Genomic DNA, 25,362 nt, shown 5'->3' on the forward strand with positions numbered 1-25,362 from the left:
ACACTAACCCTACCAGTCCTTACCCTAACCCTATCAGTCCTAACCTTCACCCTAACCCTACCAGTCCTAACCTTGAACCTAACCCAACCAGTACTAACCTTGACCTTAAACCAACCACTCCTAGTCCTAACCCTACGAGCCCTAACCTTGAACCTAACCCTACCAGTCCTAACCTTCACTCTAACCCTACCAGTCCGAGACCTAACCCTACCAGCCCTAACCTTGAACCTAACCCAACCCGTACTAACCTTGACCTTACACCTACCACTTCTAGCCCCAACCCTACCAGTCCAAACCTTGACCCTAACACTACTAGCCCTAACCTTGACCATAACCCTACCAGCCCTAACCTTGACCCTACCAGCCTTACCCTGAGTTGACAAGAGGCTGCCGTTAGCCACATTGTTTTATAAAGCCAACTTCCAGATGACATGCTCTGCAATCAGCATGCTAGGGATGGGCATATTATTCCATTCTGTCGTCAATTGCGTAGAATTGATTGTTGACGAAGAAGCAATTGGCTGCAACCAGAAGAGGCGCTTGATTGGGTCTCAGCTGGTTTTTGGTTCAACGAAGAACAGCACTGACATGGAAAGAGGAGATCTCCCATCCCAAGAGAAATTCTCCCATCCCATTAAAGAATATGAAATATGATTGTCAATTTAGTCGTATGCCCATCCCTAATTGATGACTATGCATGTGAGCGTTGATACACTGTGTTTTAATGTTTGGTCTAATTGACTGGTGGTGAAAATCAGTGTTAAGACACCAAGATGTCTCCAAAAGGAGTCCCATGTGCCTGCAACATGCAAGACGCCGCTGTCGGCATATCAACAACAACGGCCGCTGCGACAATCCTGGTTATGTAACACCTATTGTGTGCTAGCAAGAAAGCAAAAAAGAAACTGAAAGAAAGAAATTTTAAAAAAGGCATGGAGGCAAAAGGAGGGACTTCGAGCAGCGCAGAGCAAAGGCGGCGTCATCTGCAGTGAAACATTTCCTGTTTCCAGCAAGGATCCAGGTTCAGTCAGACTCGTCGCTCAAGTCAATTTAGCATCAAGTGCATCAGTAGCAATTTTTTTTTTGAGTCAAATTAAAGGGATACAGTCTAACCTCGGTTTTTGTATGATTCCATTCTGATGGAAATTTGCTGCAAAATTTTGTCTGGATTTGTTATCATACAGTTTGCCGCATCCTGACGGAAAAACAAGAAATCCCGGAAGAGATCGGAAACAGTCAAGTGATGTAAAATGGTAGTTTATCCATTTCAATCATTATCGATATGTATTTCAAATTGTTTTCCGCATGTAAAACAATAATTATCTTCTAAAAAATTGACTTATTGATATTTTTTGGTGTCTGGGATGGATATGATATCTAATACGAAAAATTGCTTCGACTTTTGTACTTTTTGAAACAAACAAAAGGCATAGAATGACTTAACTGCCTAGCTTCTAAAAGCATTATACCTTGCCCGCTCCCATTTTTGGGTACGTAAACGCTGCCCGATGTAACACGTAACCTTAGCTATCACTGAAAGTCTCGCCTATGCTGCTATGAGCAACATGATCTGCTTTTGGTTTTATAGAAATCCAACTGAACATGATCATATTATTTGTATCGAATGACAATTTACTCCAATTTTAATTAGTAATTCTGAATAAAATACACATTTTTTGTACAATCTGTGCTTGTAAAGCACTCTTGGTAGCATATGCTAGTCGGCTGTGGTGTCGTCATATTTTTTCGAATAGCGAAAACCGAGGTATCGCTGTATATACGTATACATCACCGCTCAAAAGTTTGGGATCACTTGAAAATGTCTTTGTTTTCCAAAGAAAAACACATTTCCCTCCATTTCACAAACATTTTTTTCCATTTCACAAACATTTGTATCCATTTCCCAAACAATGAAAATGAATGAGATGATTTTCAAAGAAGGATGTACATTTTTGCATAGAGGCCTACTATCAACAACTGTCAGTCCTCTGCATCAATCTCCTGGTATGGCTGCTAATCCAAGTTCATCATTTTATAAGGCTAATAGATGATTAGAAAAGCCATCTAAAAATCATAACTAAAACTAAAATCTCTTACCATGCTGTTAACTACTCCCTTCAGAGAGCAGCACAAACTGGGTCTAACAAGGACAGAAAAACGATGCACAACTGTGCAAGAAGAAACAAACAAGAATTATTCCATATGATCGGTGTCAAAATTGGTCAATTTCACTCATGGATGATTGGTATCAAAATCGGCAACGTAAATCCCTCGTATTTACAAAGTCATAAACAGATTTTCCGTGCTCCAACTACAAAAATATTCAATTTATTGACTTGGAATCCTATATCGTGGAAATTGATTAATCACTGGCAGGTCTGTAACCAATTAATTAAACCAGGGGTGACTGTAATCATGAAAGACACAAAAATCCTGAGCAATAGCACAAACTGGCTCTAACAAGGACAGAAAAACGATGCAAAATCTATTAATAAATCATGCTGGAAAAGCCATCTAAAAATCATAACTAAAACTAAAATCTCTTACCATGCTGTTAACTACTCCCTTCAGAGAGCAGCACAAACTGGGTCTAACAAGGACAGAAAAACGATGCAAACAAATATCTGAGAGTGTGTAGTTTAAGACAAAGACGCCTCACAGGTCGTCACCTGGCAGCTGCACTAAATAGTAGCCGTCAAACACCAGTGTCAGTATCAACAGTGAAGCGGCCACTTCAGGATGCTGGACTTCATAGCAGGACTGCCAAGAAAAAGCCCCAAAAATTTCCAAGTGATCCAAAACTTTTGAGCGGTAGTGTATATATATATATATATATATATATATATATATATATAAAATTTGCTCAACAACATATGCTGTTTGATGCGACAAGGCTGGAGAACCTGAATCCAATAAAGAAAAAAAAGTACACCTAGAAATCAAGAAGTAGAGAACAAATCCATTCTGTACACAGAAACAACCCCAAAACAATCCAGCACTTGTCATAATCAAAACAAAGCAAATCCATCACCACTGAAAACAAAGACAAATTGTTCTCTGCCCCCCCACCAATAGAAATGGTTGCTTTGAAACACACTCAAGCTCACAAGTAAAAAAAAAATCAAAAAATTAAAAAACAAAACCAAAAAAAAAGCAATTGACTTTACAACAGAAACTACAATAAAAAATTAAAAAAAACGAATTGATTGAACATGGATATATATATCTGGCATTGGGTGAACTTTGAATTACCTCTTTACGCCATAGGCCATATTAAGCAAATTGTCCAGCCTGTAAGAGAAGGAGGGTTCTGGGGTTAATGGTAGGGCAGATGGTTGACTTACTCAATGGAGCTAATGCTAAAGTCCCTTATGTCGGGACTGTGTGATCCGTCTCACTCAAGAACAAACACATCTGTTGGATTTGGCCCATTACACTGAGGAGCCCGAGAAGAACATACCATGAACATGAACATGAATTAGTGCTTAACTGTCAACCTACACCCGCAGTCAATAGCCACGTTTACATGAACCCAAATATTCCGATTCCAGTCGGTTTATTTCCTCAAACGGAAAGAATGTAACCTTATTCCGAAAGAAAAGTGCCAATCTGAATAAATATCTAATCGGATTCACAGGGGTGGAATATTCTTTTCCCGAATCCGATTGAGGTATTTTGTAATCGCTCAATCGGAAAGTTGTCAGATTGCGTTCTTCTTCGTGGTGTTTTTCTTCTTCTGTTGTTTATTGGCGGTTGGCAAGCAGCTTTCGTGTGCATTAGCGCCATCTGTGGAACAAAATCTAAACCCTTCTATACGCCATTTACAAGTCCACTTTTATTAAAAAAGAAACATTCATTCATTACCGCTGTTCCAATCACAGGGCACATATAGACAAACAACCATTCACACTCACATTCATACCTATGGACAATTTGGAGTCACCAATTAACCTAGCATGTTTTTGGAATGTGGGAGGAAACCGGAGTACCCGGAGAAAACCCACGCATGCACGGGGAGAACATGCAAACTCCACACAGAGATGGCCGAGGGTGGAATTGAACCCTGGTCTCCTAGCTGTGAGATCTGCACGCTAACCACTCGACCGCCGTGCCGCCCTGTGCCGAGCTTAATTATAAAATATTAGCAAGATTTAACTTTATCTTTTCCTGTCCGCGAGTGCGTTCTTTCAGCGAATGCTGAGATATGACGTAACACGCAGCTCGAGACATTCTTCGATTTAAAAAAATGGAGGCGAGCAATCGGCACTGGACTGCTGCGGAAAGTTTGTTTTTGATTCAAACTAAACATCTTGGACGAAGACGACAATAATAATAATTATCACCCTCGTATCGTAGCCGTACTTACTTCACACAGTTCTGAATCCCTGATGTCGTTTCTTGATGCGACATCAGGAAAGTTTGTTTTTGATCCAAACTAATTTCAAAACCGGACGAACTAAAAACTCTCAATACGGAGTTATTCCAACAAGTGAAAGAAAACTCGAGGAAGTCGATTTCACGTGATGTTGATGTTTACGTTTTACAGGGCATGCCCCATTGACTATTCTGGTTGATTATAGCGGCACATGTAGACACGCGATTGGAATATTCCTTTCCATGTATACCATTGTTTTTGGAAAGGTCATTCGGAAAGATTCCATTCGGAAAGAGAAAAACTCCTCATGTAAACGTGGCTCCTGTAGCCATGTTTTTCTCTTTCCAAATAACTTTTCCAAAAACAATGGTATACATGGAAAGGAATATTCCAATCTCTTGTCTACATGCGCCACTATAATCAACCAGAATAGTCAATGGGGCATGCCCAGTAAAACATAAACATCAACATCACGTGATACCGACACGTGATACCGAGTTTTTCTTTCAAAAGGAATATTCGCAAAGATTGTTTTTGATTCAAACTAAATTTGAAGACTGGATGAAGGAAAAACTGGTAATACGGAGTTATTCCAACAAGTGAAAGAAAAACTCGAGGAAGTCGGTATCACATGATGTTGGTGTTTACGTTTTACTGGGCATGCCTTGTTGACTATTCTGGTTGATTATAACGGCACATGTAGACAACAGATTGGAATATTCCTTTCCATGGATACCATTGTTTTGGGAAATGTCATTCGGAAAGAGAAAAACTCCTCATGTAAACGTGGCTAGTGTGTCATCAAGGAGACTATTGGCGCCAGGAACGGTAAACAGGAAGCGTCTTTTCTTCCAGCGAATTAACGGTTATGTCTATTAAGAGACGTTGACTTCAAATGGTCTGATCCAGAGTTCTGTCAGTGTAATGGCTCGGCGTTTGAATGATGGTGAGTGACAGATGAAGCAACAAAAACACCAGCAAACATAAAACTAGCCCAGGTAATAAGTCCAAATAAGGAACTACTTTATGTGAGTAAGGGGGATTAGGAAACCTGTGGGCTGTGTAAAACGGTAGCCATCTTGGACGGATTCGGTGTGCTTGGCGACTCAATGACCTTCATTCCTCACTCGGGCTCGGCTTGTCTCATGTCTTATTAACTCCTCCAGCCTAATGGACGGGGGCCACCACGGCTTATTGAGCAACAGCCGGCTGGCGACGCCTGGTTCCTCTTGAAAACACTACGAACTCGACCCCGACGGGACGGTTCCAAGGGCATTATGTCATCATTGTCATTTGCTCAAGTGAGCAGAAGCTCCAATGAATCGTGAGATCAGTTTTTCGCAAATGTTGCTTAATTTTGCACGGTGTACTCCAGCAGAGACACAGCAGCTGCAGTAAAATAAAGAAAAAAACTATTCAGCGGGGGGGTGAGTCGTTTTTTAAATGTATTTAAAATAAGATTATAACAGAAGAACAATGGTCAAAGTTTGGGTCTGTATGTCAAATAAGTTTAAATATCGGGAAATACTAGAAAAATAAGGTACAAAAATACTGAAATACGAGTTCTAAGTAGTATTGTCATCACATCTTTTCATGCATAAAATGAAAACACAAATGATTGGGCTGCTGTTACGCTAAAAGAGCCAATTGGTGAGCATGCTCAAAGGACAGGAAGTCCATGAGGCCGCCAGCAGGAAGACAACAACCTGCTGCTCTCTCACAGACGGATACAACGTGAACGTGAACACGGCATACATATAGTACTCGTATACATATCCTGACGCCGCAACAAACAATAGGACCTTTCTTTGCGCTCGTTAAAGGAAGATTAGCCGCTTTTGTGCCTGTTCTTCGTCTTTGAAACCAAAATCTGGTGGGTTGTAATTGGTTCCGGCCCTGGAAATAATAAGGCTAATTTTGCTAATTAGTGCCATTAGTTGAAGGGTCCAAAAATGGGAAGCGAGCTGTGATGCAGGGCTGAGTGTATTATTGCTCTAGATCAGGGGTGGGCAAACTACGGCCCGGGGGCCACATCCGGCCCGCCAAGTGTTTGAATACGGCCCGCCCAATCTTTCCAAAGTATTTCATTTAAACTCAACATACAACCTGGCATCATGGCCTGAGCCAACCTTTTGATGGTTTTATCAATTTCGTTTTTTGACATGGTCTGTTGTTTACAAAGTGCTCCTGAAAAAAGGGACACAAGCACATAATAATAATAATAATAATAATAATTATTATTATTATTATTAGATTATTATAATTATTATTAGAACTATTATGATTATTATAATTATTATATTAATGCTAATTATTATATTAATTATATATAATATTATTGTTATATTTGCATATTTTACATAATAATAATATAATAATTATTATTTTAATTTTATTGTAATTATTATAATATTTTATTATTTTTAAAATAATATAAATAATAGTATATTTATATAAGTATATAATTTATATAGTATATAAATAATAATAATAATTAAAATAATAAATAATAATAGCAGATTGCATGACAATTTTACAGATACAATAATACCAGGTGGACTGTTACGTGTAAAATATATAGTCTGCCCCCCGGAAATTTTGTCATATCAATGCGGCCCGCGAGTCAAAAAGTTTGCCCACCCCTGCTCTAGATCTATTTTGTTACATAAATAACTATAATACAGTACATCCAGAAATTAGGTAGAAAAAAAACATACATAAGTGGCATTTTTTGCGGGTAATTTATTTTCCAAACTACTTGACCAAAGCAGACATTACGTCCTACTACTGTAGCTACTGTATCTATTACCGTATTACCATATTTTCTGGACTATAAGTCGCTTCGAAGTATAAGTCGCACAAGGACAAAAATGCATAATTAGGTCGAAAAAAACATACATAAGTCGCACTGGAGTATAAGTCGCATTTTTGCGGGTAATTAATTTTCCAAACTACTTGACCAAAACAGACATTACGTCCTCTTGGAAGGCAAGTTCTAACAATAAAAGAATAGAGAACAGGCTGAATAGGTGTAAGATATGCTAACACAATGCTTATTCAGCTACACAAAAAATAAACATGAACAGAAAAGGTGTCCAGTGTTTATGTAACAAACACTTTTTTCATTTATAAGTCGCTCTGGAGTATAAGTTGCAGGAACAGCCAACCTATGAAAAAAAGTGAGACTTATAGTCCGGAAAATATGGTAAACGTAAGTTAAATTGCTTGTATATTTCTTAGCTAGCCTTTTGATTGTTAAATTTCTGTGTGATGACTTCAGTGGTTTGACAAGCTTGTTGTGAGTTCGCCACTCGCTGAAAAACAGCTACTGTTTCATCACTGACTCACGCGGTACAGTATTTAAATGATCGGTAGTAGTACTGAAGTAAAGAAATTAGCGGCTAATACACCGGAAATTACAATAGGGCTTAAAATATTTGTTTTGTGTGTTTTTAATAAATGTGATTTTTTTTTCTTGTTTTTAGCGTTTTCATTTACGGTAAGTGAACATTTTAGGGGGGCTGAAAAAAAATCAATAACATTTTTTTAAATCTATAAAAAATATCAAATCATTTTGTGGGGCTTAATAACATTTTAAGGGTCTGAAAATAAAATAATAACTTTTTTTTAATCGATAAAAAATATCAAATAACTTAGGGGGCTTAAGAACATTTTAGGGGGCTGAAAAAATCAATAAAAATCAATAAAAAATATCAAATTATTTAGGGGGTTTAAAAACATTTTAGGGGGTCTGAAGCCCTCCTAAAATAGGCCTATTGACGCCACTGGTATGGGGGTTCTTTGCACAGTTTGTGGTCGATATAAATATGATAATGCGCTTTGCAGGCCCATAATATTAATAAGCACTCCAGCTTCAAGTGACTTAATTACTAGCTTTTTTTTTCAACTTTCTCCTCCCGAGTACTGAAAACTGCACACTTTGAGGCCGCCGCTCACTTCCAAAGTCTTGCGGTTTTCCGTGACGAGGTGGGGGGTGCGGGAGGAGGGCGCGGAGAAGGAGCACGAGGACGTAGCAAGGAAGTGTCCTGTGGTTGTGACTTGTGATGAGAAGCGACAGCTCTCCTGCCGAGCCTGTAAATTGGCTTGGCGTATCACAGACACGCAGCCACGCTACATCGCTCAGGTGTCACACCAGGAAAGCCGCACCACAAGAAAAATACTTTCCCGCCGCCGACTTTGACGGCGAATAAACAGCACAGCCGGCTTAGCGCTATTGAAAAAAAAAATACAGGAATATTTGTGTGAGCGTTTTGAAACAATTTCCAAACATTCAAGTCATATTGGATGATATGGCGTGTGTCTTTTTGTTTTGTTTGTGGCTTTTGGTGTGCGCTAACGTGAAATAGAACCTCGAGGAATGAGGTTACTCGGCATCATGTAACATTGAAAATAAGCACAAATACTGTGAAAATGACCTTGTGGGCGGGCGTCGTACAGTATGTCAGCTGTATACTGTATACTGTAAAATGATGGTATTGACATAACTGACCCGGGCAATAATGCAATGATGTCTTATAAAATCCGCAATTGACATTCTACCGAGTGCTATTTTAGCTGATTACTGCAGGAATGGAGTTTTAAATCCACAGAGAGTGAATTCCATTCTTTTATTCAATGCATTTTTGCCCAAGGGTTCAGGAAATGGCAGCGTGATGAAACCGAGGGAAACACACACACACACAAAAAAAAACATAAACATGGACGACAGAACCCCACAGTCTCGTATGAAGCTTCCCTCTCTGATGTCGGCGGACCCACGCGAGCGTTTGCAGGGCACCTGCACCGGGTGCAAAGTTCACACCTGGCGCCCCAATGGACGTCCTCTTTAGCCTAGATGTGTTTTTTTTTTTTTTTTAGATTGGGGGGGTTAGCTAAACCATGAAGTTGGAGCATCAGTGTGTTTTCCTTCCAACAAATTACGTAGCAACTGGTCGTGAAATGAGATGCAATCGAGTTCAGGGATTTAACTTCCAACCGTTGACACTAAAGGATGTGGTACCGTGCAAAAGTTTAGGCCACCTTGATGTCTGCTGTTTTTGCGATACATACAAGACTAAGTAAGGTCAAATTTGTGATTGTTAGCAAAATAATTCCTGGTTCATGGAGGATATTGAACGATTCTTTGGGTGAACGGTTCCATTGATGCCGTAGCATCTGTATGTTTACTCAAACCCAAAATCCGACTGCATTCACCAACTCAACTCCTGAGTTTACCACGTCAACACGGCTACGACCAAGCTAGTGGTGACCTAAACTTTTGCAGGGTACTGAACGAGTCTTGGCTACCTGGAGATTTCCAACCGTTTGAGCAAATGACACCGTACTTGTCGTCAATGTCGACACTTTGGTTTGTTTGATCTGTTGTTTGAACCTTGTAGATTGTCAAGAAGGCAACTTTCCGATGGACCTCAGCCTCCATCCTCCTGAGATTATGTCAAAGTATCCTTGGGTAAGATACAGAACCACTCGATGTCGCGTCAACAGAAGGTAAATGTGCTAACCGCGTCAAAACGCTTCGAGTGGCTTAGAGACTGGGTCTTCCATATGAAGAAATCAAACCAGGGGGGAAAACAAACCAAGTGACACATCAGTTCATTCAGATCTCGATACAACGCAACTGCAGGATTGATGAGTTTCATCAGATGTGGATCGGTGTCATTACCCAAGGTTGGAAAACTCTCTAAAGCTAAAGTCAAAGCTTTCTACCCAACCCAATCCAGTCCCAGTACTCACCTGAACCTCTGAGCCTGGTGGTGGAGGGGCCCCGGATATCGGCGGTTGGGTGACTGGTAGAGTTGCGACAACAGGGCCTGGCTGGTCTTCTGGCTGGGGTTGTTGGCGAACTTGACCGTGATGGGCTCCGCCGCACCTGATGGCTTCTGTCCGTTGAGGCCCTTGATGGCCTCCTCAGCTTCTATCCTCTTATCAAAGCGGATGAAGCCCACGCCCCGGGAGCCGCCTGTGGGGCCAGCAGGTCACAAAACAAACAAGGGGCCCCTTTACTTCACATGGTTGGCAAAGGACCGTGACAAGCGGATTTAAACGTGACCCACCGACATTTTTACATAGACATTTTCCGTACACGGTGTCCATTTTGTTGCATTTCGCCAGTTTCATTTTCAAGTTCAGCCCCCCCAAAAAATCCTTGAGCTATGGAGACGAGGACCCCATCATTGCCTCCCTGAACACCTTCTCCTCCGATTCCTCCGATAACATTTGCAATAAAAATGTGTTGTTCTGCATTGATGACTTCCAGCTGCAATAACTGCAGTAACCACTATTTATTTGCTATGATTTTATCAGATTTATCCGTTTTTAAATGAATTAATCATGATTAATCATGAATTAGTCACGATTAATCACCAGTATTTTTACTGAATTTAACAAATTGAGAGATAAAGGATCGTATATATTCACAGCTCCAAATGAACTGAATATGTCAGTCAAGCTGACCCGCCAGTCTTAACCCCCCCCCCCCCCATTCCAGAAGCACCTGACTCGAGATGTGTGTGAGTTGGAATTGGAATTACACTCCTGTTCAGGTCAGGATGAAGTTCTAAAAGAGCGTCACACTCTATGTGAGTGCGTGGGGGCGCCCCACTGTGCTTCCGTCTGCCATTATAATGGAGAGGCGCTCTTGCGCTGGTGCGCATGCGCTAATTACACAAAAAAATATAACATCATTAATGAAATAAACAGCAGTTAACACATGCTTCTTATTTCAGTATTGTACAAAGCAAAATTTGTCCTCAGTCAGAAATCACTCCACACTCTTTGTGTGTGTACTACAAAAAAGGTCAGTTAGGATAATTCATAATGCCGCCTACAGAGAACATACTAACTCCTTATTTCTAAAATCACAAATACTTCAACTTGCTGATATAGTTCATCTTCAAACAGCTAAGATAATGCATAAGGGTAAAAATAAGCCATTAGCTAAAAATGTCATCCAATACTTCTCTACAAGAGAGGAGAAATATGATCTCAGGGAAGAAGTACATTTGAAACACTTCTATGCTAGGACGACGTTATGCTAGCCATAGCATTTCAGTATGTGGAATCAAACTATGGAATGGATTGAGTAAGGAAATCAAACAATGCACAACGATGAGCCAATTCAAGAAACAATACAAGCAGTTGATGTTTGCTAAATACAAGGATGAAGAGTCTTGAACCAGTCATGATGTGCTATATATATCACTATATTGACACTTACTATGGTACCCATTATGTAATTGGATGGTCATATCACCTTGTACTTCGGTACGTGACAAAAAATAAAAAATAAATAATAAATAATAATTAAGGCACGGTGGTCTAGGGGTTAGCGCGCAGACCTCACAGCTAGGAGACCAGGGTTCAATCCCACCCTCGGGCATCTCTGTGTGGAGTTTGCATGTTCTCCCCGTGCATGCGTGGGTTTTCTCCGGGTACTCCGGTTTCCTCCCACATTCCAAAAACATGCTAGGTTAATTGGCGACTCCAAATTGTCCATAGGTATGAATGTGAGTGTGAATGGTTGTTTGTCTATATGTGCCCTGTGATTGGCTGGCGACCAGTCTAGGGTGTACCCCGCCTTACGCCCGAAGACAACTGGGATAGGCTCCAGCACCCCCCGCGACCCTCGTGAGGAAAAGCGGTAGAAAATGAATGAATGAATAATAATTAAATAAATTGTAATAAAAAAATATAAATTAAAAAAATTAATAAAATAAAATTAAAAACATAAACTTAAATTATATTAGGAAAGCAGGAAGTGAACAAATGTAACAGTTACTGATTGTAAAAGTACCAGATAGAGGGGTAGGATTTAATAAGCTTTGCTTCTTCCCACTCCTTTAGGACATGTGGAACTGGGAACTGATTATGGGATGCACTCAATTGGAATCTGATGCATGTTCAAATGAAATTAAACCATTACCATTACCAAAAGTAATGATAAGCACATACTGTACATAAAGAAAATATGGTGTGTGAAACTCTATTATGTGTTCTTACTACACACACACACACACACACACAGGCAGGGTCTAATAGGAAGCTCATTTTTGCATTCTTGTGTGCAGCATCCAAAATGTCCCCACCAAAAGAAATGCCCCCACAATTAAGCTAAGATGTCAAGAGCTGTGCCACACAAAGACGTTTCCTTCCCATGCTGTATGCATTGAGTCGTTTCCGTAGTGACGTGTCAGGTACAGGCACACCTGCACAGAACATTCAAACAGAAGATCCGCATCACACGGGAGACGTACCAACTCTAGTTCTAATTATTGTGAGAAGTCTTTCCAATATTTTGCCCCCCCTCGTGCAGCCAACCGGATGCACCGATGCATTGGAAACACTTCCAAGAACTACAAGCACCATGGTGATGACTTTCCCAATGAGTACAGTATAGATGTTTGTATGTGTACATGCATTTATTATGCATTATGCATCTATTAATGGATGCTGCGCCTTGTTTTAATGAGGCTGTCTCGATAGCCCGGAGGGTGCTGGCTTGGTGACAGCAACATGGTGCCAAAGAGTCTATTTACATAATACTGTGTGCGCGCACAGGCATGTCTGTGTGACGGCGGGCGAATAAAGGCAAGGCGGTGAGATAGTGGCGGCGGCGGTGGCGGTGTGCAGTGTTGTGTAGTCTCTCCACATAAAAAAGGCCCATCTTATTGTTATTCCACATTTTTGTACATGCCATTCCGATCCACCCGCTCGCTTTCTTATATTGGATATTTCCTGCCCCCCCCATCCCCACACTTGCTCTTCAGGACACGGACACTCCAGTATACTTTATAACCAAGGTATCATATGGAGTTATACTCATTCATATCATTATTATATCGAGAATCCCTCCTTTATTGTGGCTAATTACTTCCAGACCAGACTGTGATAAGTGAATTTCCTATAAGAGGGATCCCTCATTTATCGATGCAATTTTTTAAGTTACAGCGTAGAAAACCTGTTTACGACCTTCTAAATATGTTTTTTTTACATTATCAGAGCCATCTAAACGTGAAATAACATCCCTACAGTCACATTTACACACGTAGAGACAATATTATAACCCCTCCTTTATTGTGGCTAATCACTTCCAGACCAGACTGTGATAAGTGAATTTCCTATAAGTGGGATCTCTCATTTATCGATGCAATTTTTTTTAGTTACAGCATTGAAAACCTGTTTACGACCTTCTAAATATGTTTTTTTTTACATTATCAGAGTCCTCTAAACATGAAATAAGATCCCTACAGTCACATTTACACACATAGAGCCAATATATACCACATATAGTAGAGGGATCCCTCATTTATCGATGCATTTTTGTTGTTGTTACAGCATTGAAAACCTGTTCACAACATTCTAAATATTTTTTTTACTTTATCAGAGCCCTCTAAACATGAAATAACATCCCTACAGTCACATTTACACATGTAGAGCCAATATTATAACCCTTCCTTGATTGTGGATAATCACTTCCAGACCAGACTGTGATAAGTGAATTTCCTATAGGTGGGATCCCTCATTTATAAATGCAAATTTTTTTAGTTACAGCATTGAAAACCGGTTTTCGACATTCTAAATATGTTTGTTTACATTATCAGAGCCCTCTAAACGTTGAATAATAACCCCTAAAGTCACCCATTTTATCAACCTGAAGCGGAAATATGGAAAAACCTATTTTTAAATGGATTGTCATTCATCTTTAAAAGAGATCATTGAAACACAAATCAAAGAATGACTTCATAATATCAAACGACCTTGAGTACAAGATTGGAATTTTTAATGTTTTTTTTTCAGCTGGCTTCATGATCAGATTGACCTCCGTTGCGGCGAAATGTCCCCTGATGATTCTCATCATATCTTCGCATATCTCGTCAACGCGCGGGAACTGGGTTTTAATTAGCTCGTCACAAGCGGGATCGACACAGAACAAACACTTTTTTTCTTTATCGTCTTGGCCAATGAGGTTATTTATTTGTCAACATGATTCTGCCAAAGCGACCAGGTGGGTTTTTATGAAGGAAGGTTTTTGAAGTTTGGGCCAATATTAAAAAAAAAATCACATTTTTGTTGTATTGTTGGTTATGTACCACAAAAATAATGACTCTCTTTGGGAAGTGGGGGCCGGGAAAGTGATGGGAAACTACACAAAGACATAGGTGAGAGTTCACTTCAAGGTCGTGTGGTGAACCTACACTCCCCCACTCCACCCCCCCTGTGATGCTGTACTACATTTAATGTCACTGGGGAGGAGGTCACAGTGACAAGTGCAGGAAAAACATGGAAGGTAATGGCACAGGAAGCTCCCACAGAAGATCACAGTGCACATGCCAACCTTTTAGCATACTCCAGTATACTTTATAACCAAGGTATCATATGGAATTATACTCATTCATATCATTATTATATCTAGAATCCCTCCTTTATTGTGGCTAATTACTTCCAGACCAGACTGTGATAAGTGAATTTCCTATAAGAGGGATCCCTCATTTATCGATGCAATTTTTTAAGTTACAGCGTAGAAAACCCGTTTACGACCTTCTAAATATGTTTTTTTTACATTACCAGAGCCCTCTAAACGTGAAATAATATCCCTACAGTCAAATTTACACACATAGAGCCAATATATACCATATACAGTAGAGGGATCCTTCATTTATCGCAGTACACGCAGCTACGATATAACCGAGTACTCTCCTATTGGGTTTTTATGCATACGGATAAAACACATGCATGTTCGCATTTCTATGTATGTTTATATAATACAGAAAATAATAGTAGTAATAATAGTAATAGTACAATGTTTTAAAAATATTTTTTTCAACTTTACGCTCCTAAAATAAATCATTTTCCTCATAAAGTCTCATAAAATTGCAACATTATACTTTAATTTTTTTATATTTTGAATTTATACTCATACATTTACAGCAGTTATATTTCCATTTCTCATAATATTGCCTTCAAATAAATTCTGATTTTCAAATTAAAAAAAATATTTTGACAGCATTCTTATAAAATTACTGCATTTTTTTCAACATTTGATGTTGTGTTAAATTATACTGTTAAATTGTATATTTAACAAATTATATATTTAAACAATATTATATAATGTGCCACAGACCAATAAAAAAACAGCCGTGAGACGCAATAATTAAGAAGCACGGTAATATTACAATGTTTTAAAAATATTTTTTTCAACTTTACGCTCCTAAAATAAATCATTTTCCTCATAAAGTCTCATAAATTGCAACATTATACTTTTTTTCCTTCATATTTTGACTTTATTCAAATGAAAAAAAAATATTTTGACAGCATTCTTATAAAATTACTGCATTTTTTTCAACTTTACACTCCGAAAATAAATAAATATAAAATCACTGAATTTTTTTCATTTTTAACATTTGGTGTTGTTTGTTTTCTTAATAAATTATATTCCCAGAATGTGCCACAGGCCATTAAAATTTGAATTAAATTTAAAAACAATTCAAATTGAAAAAATATTTTGGCATTCTTATAAAATTAGTGTATTTTTTTCAAAATTTGATGTTGTGTTAAATTATGTTGTTAAATGATATATATAAATTATATTATATAATGTGCCACAGGCCAATAAAAACAGCCTTGAGACGCCTGTGACACATTATATAATTAATATATATTAACATATATATATATAATTTAACAACATAATTTAACACAACATGAAATTTTATAAAAAATGCTGTCAAAATATTTTTTTAATTAGAATTTTTTTAATTTAATTTAAATTTTAATAGCCTGTGGCAAGTTCTGGGAATATAATTTAATAAGAAAACAAACAACATCAAATGTTGAAAAATTTAAAAAAAATGCAGTAATTTTATAAGAATGCTGTCAAAATATTTTTTTAATTTGAAATTTTTTTAATTTAATTTAAATTTGAATGGCCTGTGGCATGTTCTGGGAATATAATTTAATAAAAAAAAACAACATCAAATGTTGCAAAATTAAAAAAAAACAGTAATTTTATAAGAATGCTGTCAAAATATTTTTTTATTTGAATTTTTTTTTATTTAATTAAAATTTTAATGGCCTGTGGCACGTCCTGAGAATATAATTTAATAAGAAAACAAACAACATCAAATGTTGAAAAAATTTAAAAATGCAGTAATTTTATAAGAATGCTGTCAAAATATTTTTTTTTTATTTGAAAAAAAATCGGAACTTTATTTGAAGGCAATATTATGAGAAATGGAAATAGAACTGCTGTAAATTTATGAGAATAAAGTCAAAATATGAAGAGAAAAAATATAATGTTGCAGTTTTATGAGACTTTATGAGGAAAATGATTTCTTTTCTAACTCGGGGGTGTCCAAAGTGCAAAGGGGGGGCCGTGCTCCTAGCTCCTAGCACATAGGCATAGCACGGTATATACTGGAGGTACGGTATATATATGGTATACTACTACAGTGTATAAAATGAGTCCCGGGTGTCCACCCTAATGACCGTCCTTTCAACTAGCCCCCAGAAGCCTGGGCTACTTATCACCCACCTGACAGCCATAGAGCCAACATTAGAGCACAATGTACTTACTTTAGCCGCTGCAATCTGTCTCTTTCTTGCTGGCGCTCTCGCTTCTTCTCGCCCTCCATTTTTATTTTTTTTTATGACTCTCCCTCTCCTCCACGGTAATCAACAGAGGCTTATGTAACTCCCTCTACCTGTGCTTATCTCCCTCTAACACACACTGACAGGCACCTTGCCTGCCTTACTAATAACACGCTACCTCAATACGGGGAGGGGGGAACAGAAGAAGGGAGGTCGGCATACGTTTGGGGCGGATAACGGGGAGGAAACGTGAAGGAAAAGGGCAAAAGGAGAAAGGGTGTCGGAGGAGAATGTTGCCAGGTGACATTAAAAGAACGATGATGAAAGGACACGCAGCTATTCTTGCTCGCCGCGACCCAAACAAAGACACTCTTTCTCTGAAAGCCGCAATCATCCACCCCCCCCCCCCCACAGCAACCGGCTCCGATGACAGGCGGGAGACACGCTAAGGGAAGCTAGCCAGACGCAGAGCAGACGTCGTAGCCCACCATGATAAAGACATGCACCGGGCATGATAAATTCATTTAGCGCTCCATCACGCCGTATCGTGTCGACTGTGCGGCGTTCATCTTGTCTTACAATCAACAAGGTTATGTCGTCAAGTCCTTATTGTCACTCCAAAACCAACCAGCTAGTTTGCTTGCTAACCTAAACCGGCTGCAAAGAAAATCCCTAGGATTCATTTTGTCTTTTTTATCATAAAATACCGCACATAATACTGCACGATTCTACCCTTTGGTACCTTAAATCTTGTCTTATTGATAAAGATGTGGACAATACTGATCATTCGGCCATCTTGGCTTCTTTTCTGCTATTATGTCTCCTACACTTTTTTTTATATTTCAGTATTGAACAAAGCAAAATTTGTTCTCAATCAGAAATCACTCCACACTCTTTATTGCTCTCTGGTTCTACCATATCTTACTTATTGTGTGGAAAAATGTACTGCAAAAAAGGCCAGTAAGGATAATTCATAATGGCGCCTACAGAGAACATACTAACTCCTTATTTCTAAAATCACAAATATTTCAACTTGCTGATATAGTTCATCTTCAAACAGCTAAAATAATGCATAAGACTAAAAATAAGCAATTAGCTAAAAATGTCATCCAATACTTCTCTACAAGAGAGGAGAAATATGATCTCAGGGAAGAAGTACATTTGAAACACTTCTATGCTAGGACTACGTTATGCTAGCCATAGCATTTCAGTATGTGGAATCAAACTATGGAATGGATTGAGTAAGGAAATCAAACAATGCACAACAATGAGCCAATTCAAGAAACAATACAAGCAGTTGATGTTTGCTAAATACAAGGATGAAGAGTCTTGAACCAGTCATGATGTGCTATATATATCACTATATTGACACTTACTATGGTACCCATTATGGCATTGGATGCTCATATCACCTCCTACTTTGGTACGGGACAAAAAAAAATAATAATAAAAAAATAAAACATAATTAAAAAAAAGTTTTTAAATTTAAAATATATATTTTTTAATTTTAAATAAAAAATAATAAAATATAAAAACAAAAACTTGAATTATATTAGGAAAGCAGGAAGTGAACAAATGTAAGAGTTACTGATTGTAAAAGTACCAGATGGAGGGGTAGGATTTAATAAGCTTTGCTTCTTCCTACTCCTTTTGGACATGTGGAACTGGGAATTGCTCTAACTACAAAAATATTGTAGTTTTGAAAATGTACTTATCACAGTCAGGTCTGGTATCAATTAACAGTGATAAACGAGGGACGAGTGAAGTGCAAGTGTGTACTTAAATGTAACTTTGTTGCAACTAAACATAAGCATGGAATTTGTATATCGTCAACGCTAACTCTATGAAATGATCCCCTTAGACCAGAGGCGGGCAAACTACAGCCCGGGGGCCACATATGGCCCGCCAAGTGTTTGAATACGGCCTGCCCGTTCTTTCCATAAAAAAATAATGTAACAAAATTACAGCAATTCAATTAGTTTATAACAAAGTAAAATCTATACATAAAAAATAAAAGTAAATATTGTAGTTTTGATGTACTTATCCCGGTCATGTCTGGAAGCAATTAACAGTGATAAACGAGGGACGAGTGAAGTGCAAGTGTGTACTTACTAAATGTAACGTTGTTCCAACTAAACATAAACATGGAGTTTGTATAACGTCAACTCTATCAAATGATCCCCTTAAACCAGGGGTGGGCAAACTACAGCCCGGGGGCCACATCCGGCCCGCCAAGTGTTTGAATACGGCCCACCGTTCTTTCCATAAAAAAAATAATGTAAAAAAATTACAGCAATTCAATTAGTTTATAACAAAGTAAAATCTATACTTAAAAAATAAAAGAAAATATTGTAGTTTTGATGTACTTATCCCGGTCATGTCTGGAAGCAATTAACAGTGATAAACGAGGGACGAGTGAAGTGCAAGTTTGTACATGTAACTTTGTTGCTACTAAACGTAAACATGGAGTTTGTATAACGTTAACGCCAACTCTATCAAATGACCCCCTTAGACCAAGGGTGGGCAAACTACGGCCCGGGGGTGTTTGAATGCGGCCCGCCCGTTTTTTCCAAAGTATTTCATTGAAACTTAACACTTAAAAGTTTGCCCACTGCTGGTTTAGACGTTCCAACGCTTTTATGGTATGGCAGATGCAAAACACAAAGAAACAGTTTCGCTGCGGTCCTCTAATTAGAGAGGGTAAAAAAAAACGCAAACAAAAGCAATGTCCTTGTTTTAAGTAACATTAGAGTTCCGAGAGAGCTACATATGGCATTTGAAAAAGTAGCCAGCGGAAAGAAGCGCAGACTTTGAAGAGTGGAGGTGCCTTGTGCTTTAGCCTCTGTCAGAACTGAGCTACCATCTGCTTGCTGCGTGTTAGTGTGTGTGTGTGGATTTGTGCACGTGGGAGTGTGTGTGCGCATGTGTTGGACACCACAGGAGTTGTGTGCTCTCTTTAGATAATAATAATAATAAAAAAAACAACAACTCAAGGCTGCATCTCTTGCACCAGGAGGCTTGTAATCATTTGCTGAGTAATTACTAAGTGGCGTTTGTTTCAATAAGTAGATATTGAAATGCACGGCGGAGATACACTTTAATATCAATGGCGCTGACATGGAGATGTTATGCATCAGTGCTTGATTTTCAGCGGTTAAGAAAACACTCCGCGATCCGCGACGCCATCTTAACGTCGTTCATTGCCGTTCTGATGAGCAGCAACTCTTCCATCCCCGAATCGCGGCTAATTATTCATTCAGCTCGCGACGTCGCTGGGAACACAGGCAATCACCGTCATCATCTGGAGGTGCGTGTGCGGCGTTGTGTTTGCCGGTTGTTACCATGGTACCGAGTATCCCACAGCGATCAGCACTTTAGTTTCACATTGACATTTCTGCGAGTCCAGATGGTGGATCTAATGTATTTGCTATCATTGATTAGCTAAGCTTTGACCTCTGTTCACATCCAGGCTGGTATTGATCTAAAGCTGTCACCGGGTCCGAGCTTGGATGACGTCCCTGGGGCTTCAAAACTAAGACAGGGGGGGGGGGGCGGATCTGTCTTGTACTACTTTTGTGCATTAAGACAGAAGAGAGGATGGAAGAGTCTTGTGGGGGTCTTTCACGCCGTGAAAGCTAAACAACATTGGAAGTTCTTATCCGTCTATTTGTGGTCACCGAACAGCAATCAGCAACGGTCAGTTCATTTTTAAGATACGGTAATTCCGTACAAAACCTCAAATAGCAAAATATTCAGTGGAAAAAATCCGTCTTGGTTTTGGTACACTGTCTCTGTTATTGAACGGCCACAAAGTGCCCAAACAAAACACCCAGGCGTTGGTGATTTAGTCTCAGTGAAGACTGGATAGTGGTCCTTTTACTGTTGGGACACTATAGACAGATTAGACTCTGGGATACCTTTAATCATCTATATTATACGTGTGTGTGTGGTTTATTTTTTCATAGAAGACACACAGAATAATGAAAAAAAAATTCTATGTCCCACAGGGCTTTGTGCTAGGGCCACTTTTCATCCATACATATAGAGTACATTATGTTCTTGTTTTTCATAATTCTCTGTGTTTAGGAGGGATTTATTAGATTTGCATTATCTTCTATGGAAAAAAATGCTTTGGTTTTCATTAATTCATTCATTTTCTACCGTTTTTTTTCACGAGGGTCGCAGGGGTGCTGGAGCCCATCCCAGCTGTCTTCGGGTGAGAGGCGGTACACCCCGGACTGGTGGCCAGCCAATCACAGGGCACATATAGACAAACAACCATTCACACTCACATTCATACCTATGGACAATTTGGAGTCGCCAATTAACCTAGCATGTTTTTGGAATGTGGGAGGAAACCGGAGTACCCGGAGAAAACCCACGCATGCACGGGGAGAACATGCAAACTCCACACAGAGATGGCCGAGGGTGGAATTGAGCCCTAGTCTCCTAGCTGTGAGGTCTGCACCGCTTTGGTTTTCATATGTTTCAGTTTTTGTCTGATTTTATGGAATGGTTCAATGACAAAACCTGAGGTTCTATTGTCATCAAATGTCACACCGGCGTGCCACAGGGCTCCGTCCTAGAGCTACTACTCTTCATGCATACATTTACATTCTACCACATAGCAAAATGTTCCATTTTCTGCATGTAAAACTACAATTACACTGTATGAAATATGTTTTTGTTGATATGTCTGGAACAGATTCATTGGATTTACATGATTTCCTATGAAATAATTTTTCCACAGAAAAGTCAGCCACGTGAACCACTACACTACCAATTCCACGATGTTGGATCAAACAGGAAAGTCAGCTACGTGGAGCACTGCACTACCAATTCCACGATGTTGGATCCCACATCAAATGTCACACCGGCGTGCCACAGGGCTCTGTCCTGGAGCTATTACTCTTCATGCATACATTTACGTTCTACCACATAGCAAAATGTTCCATTTTCTGCATGTAAAACTACAATTACACTCTATGAAAGATGTTTTTGTTGATATGTCTGGAACAGATTCATGATTTTACATGATTTCCTATGAAAGAATTTCATTTTGTTTCAGTTTTTGTCAGCCCTTCTGGAAAGGACTAATGACAAAAACCAAGGTTCCACTGTAATCAAACGTTACTGAAGTCCCATCGGTGTGCTACAGGGCTCTGCCCTGGGGCTACTACTTTTTATGCATACATTTGCATTCTCCCACATAGCAAAATGTTCCATTCTCTGCATGTAAAATGATAATTACCCTCTGTAAAATGTTATTTATGTTTGTTTTTATGGGTTTTTTTTTCCAAGGAGCCCTTGGCAATGGGCCCCCTAAGACCTGACCGTTGGGTTTGTAAGGCCAAACAAAGCTGATGCTAATCGACCTGTTTGTCTCCTGTTTTTCAGAATCGTTTCAGAATCATAGAAATGAAAATAGAATCCTAAAACTCTTATCAGTTCCCATCCATAATGTGTGGGAAAATATTCCTATGTTGTTTTTATTTAAAATTTTCAGTATTATGCCAATGATACCCGCTCTTTTTTTTCAAAATGGTTACGCAGAAATGAAAATGGAATCCGAAAACTCTTATCAATTCCCATCCCTAACCATGAGGGAAAATATTCCAATGCTGTTTTTGAATTTTTTTTAATTTTCAGTATGATGCCAATGATACCCGGGTCTGCCACACCTAAGAATCCATTGCCTATCTTTCACCTTTGTTCACGGAATTCCTTCTAATTGGTACCATTCCACCTGAACTAACGCAAGTATTGATATCTCAAGTCAAGAGGCTTCGTGTCAGCAATATTGCCTTGTGTGCTTATTTCCATAAAATGACGCTTGATGAATCTGGGCGACGCAGGTGTAACATGGCCTGGAGTAATAATGGCAGAGCAAGAGAAACGGTAAGGACAAAGAGTCATTCTCAAAGACTCTGCCTGCCCTTTTTCTTACATTTTTGACATTCACATGAGACTTTTCATTTGCGGAACATTTCTCTCTTGATGATGATGTGTGTGTGTGTGTGTGTGTGTGCACTGATGAGCAAACGGTGCCACAGTATTACTCCCAGGGATCCTCTTAAGTCCTCTATGTTTTTAATCACCACCAGCTCCTACCATCTAATTAATCATTAACATTTCTCCTGCTGATCCTTAACCTTCCGGGGACACCTTCAGGTACCTCCCTGGTGTGTACGTGTGTGTGTGTCATGGCGGCTTTAATGACCACCAAAGCACTAATATTCAAGCCGTGTACCAGCAGCTCTGATTGACCGACTTTTGGGACGTGGATTTTGATATAAAGACAGAAAAGAGCGTGAATTGTGTCATATTATTATTAAGTTGGATCTAATTAGACTGTAGCCACGTTTACATGGATTCCAAATATTCCAATTGCATTCGGGTTAATTATTGGGTTATTTATTCGGGAATGAATATATAATCGGATTCACAGGGGTGGAATATTCCTTTGCCCAATCCGATTGAGGTATCTTGTAACCGCTCAATCGGAAAGTTGTCAGGGTGTGTTCTTCTTCCTCGTGTTTTTCTTCTTCTGTTGTTTATCGGCGGTTGGCAAGCAGCTTTCGTGTGCATTAGCGCCATCTGTGGAACAGAATCTAAACCCTTTTATATGCCATTCACAAGTCCAGAAAATATATATCTATATAAAACCGTCTAAGCCAAGCTTAATTATAAAATATTAGCAAGATTGAACTTTATCTTTTCCTGTTCCCGGGTGCGTTCTGTCAGCGAATGCTGAGATATGACGTAACACGCAGCTTGAGATGTTTTTCGATTTAAAAAAAATGGAGGGGAGCAATCGGCACTGGACTTTTGCGGAAAGTTTGTTTTTGATCCAAACTAAATTTGAAGACTGGACGAAGGAAAAACTGGCAATACGGAGTTATTCCAACAAGCGAAAGAAAAACCGGAGGAAGTCGTTATCACGTGATGTTGGTGTTTACGTTTTACTGGGCATGCCCCATTGACTATTCTGGTTGATTATAGGGGCACATGTAGACAAGCAATTGGAATATTCCTTTCCCCAATCCGATTGAGGTATCTTGTAACCGCTCAATCGGAAAGTTGTCAGGGTCCGTTCTTCTTCTTCGTGGTGTTTTTCATTCTTTCAGCGAATGCTGAGATATGACGTAACACGCAGCTCGAGACGTTCTTCAATTTAAAAATATGGAGGTGAGCAATCGGCACTGGACTTTTACGGAAAGTTTGTTTTTGATTCAAACCAAATTTGAAGACTGGACGAAGGAAAAACTGGAAAACTGGAAAAAAAGAGAAATTCAAGGAAGTCGGTATCACGTGATGTTGGTGTTTACCTTTTACTGGGCATGCCCCATTGACTATTCCAGTTGATTATAGCAGCGCATGTAGACAAGCAATTGGAATATACCTTTCCCCAATCCGATGGAGGTATCTTGTAACCGCTCAATCGGAACATTGTCAGGGTCGTTGTGGTGTTTTTCGTTCTTTCAGCGAATGCTGAGATATGACGTAACACGCAGCTCGAGACGTTCTTCGATTTTAAAAAATGGAGGCGAGCAAACGGCACTGGACTTTTACGGAAAGTTTGTTTTTTATTCAAACTAAATTTGAAGACTGGATGAAGGAAAAACTGGAAAACTGGAAAAAAAGAAAAACTCGAGGAAGTCGGTATCACGTGATGTTGGTGTTTATGTTTTACTGGGCATGCCCCATTGACTATTCTGGTTGATTATAGCGGCGCATGTAGACAAGCGATTGGAATATGTATACCATTGCTTTTGGAAAAGTGATTCGGAAAGATTCCATTCGTAAAGAGAAAAACTCCTCATGTAAACGTGGCTAGTGTTGATGAGTGACGATGAAATGTTAATGTTTTTTTTTACAATTTGTGGAGGACGGCGTACGAGAAAGCTCCGTTCCGCAAAAGTGACCGCATTCTCGTCGACAATGGCAACACGATGAATTATTGAATCGGGAGCGAGCCCAAGCTGCGGCGAATGCATGAGAACGCCGCCTTGGCGTGACCGGGCTCGGGTTTGTTTTATTTATAATATGAGGCCTGCATGGGCTGAGCTGCTAAAAATGGCAGCCGTACATGCATGTGGGTGTGAACAGATGTGTTTTTTTTTTCCGTGGCCTTGCCGTGTTGTGTTGTTGTGGCTCGTGCTGCTCGGCAGGTAATCCCAAAGGTGTAGCGCGGCGATATGACACCTTTTAAAAAGGAAGCAGTGAAGAAATGAATCCTTTTGCAGCTCATTTGTTCTTCTTCGTTTGTATTTCTAGCGCTTCTCTTGAACGTCCCCCCGTCCTCGTTGGCTTTGTTTTCCTTTTCCGTCTCCTCTAACCCTATCTCCCCCTCGCCTGGCCGTCCACAGGCGGTCGAGTAC

General features: G+C 39.3%; 1 protein-coding gene across 6 annotated transcripts in view; it reads right to left on the reverse strand.

Moving 5' to 3' along the window:
* The window catches only part of elavl4 (ELAV like neuron-specific RNA binding protein 4), a 127,558-nt gene that overhangs the window by 9,991 nt on the left and 92,205 nt on the right, over positions 1 to 25,362 (reverse strand). For 3 of the 6 annotated variants that reach the window (XM_078790305.1, XM_078790303.1, XM_078790306.1), the window contains 2 exons: positions 10,130 to 10,363; positions 3,253 to 3,291 (listed from right to left, as the gene is read on the reverse strand). In XM_078790305.1, the coding sequence (XP_078646431.1) occupies positions 3,253 to 3,291; positions 10,130 to 10,363 (273 nt within the window). The remainder of the gene's footprint in view (positions 1 to 3,252; positions 3,292 to 10,129; positions 10,364 to 25,362) is intronic. The other 3 variants (XM_058074393.2, XM_058074395.2, XM_078790304.1) reach the window with 3 other exon arrangements.

Source organism: Doryrhamphus excisus, linkage group LG4 (genome assembly GCF_037039965.1).
Source record: "Doryrhamphus excisus strain RoL-2023G ecotype Guam linkage group LG4, RoL_Dexc_Guam_v1.1, whole genome shotgun sequence".
In the NCBI taxonomy this organism is placed as follows: Eukaryota; Metazoa; Chordata; class Actinopteri; order Syngnathiformes; family Syngnathidae; genus Doryrhamphus; species Doryrhamphus excisus.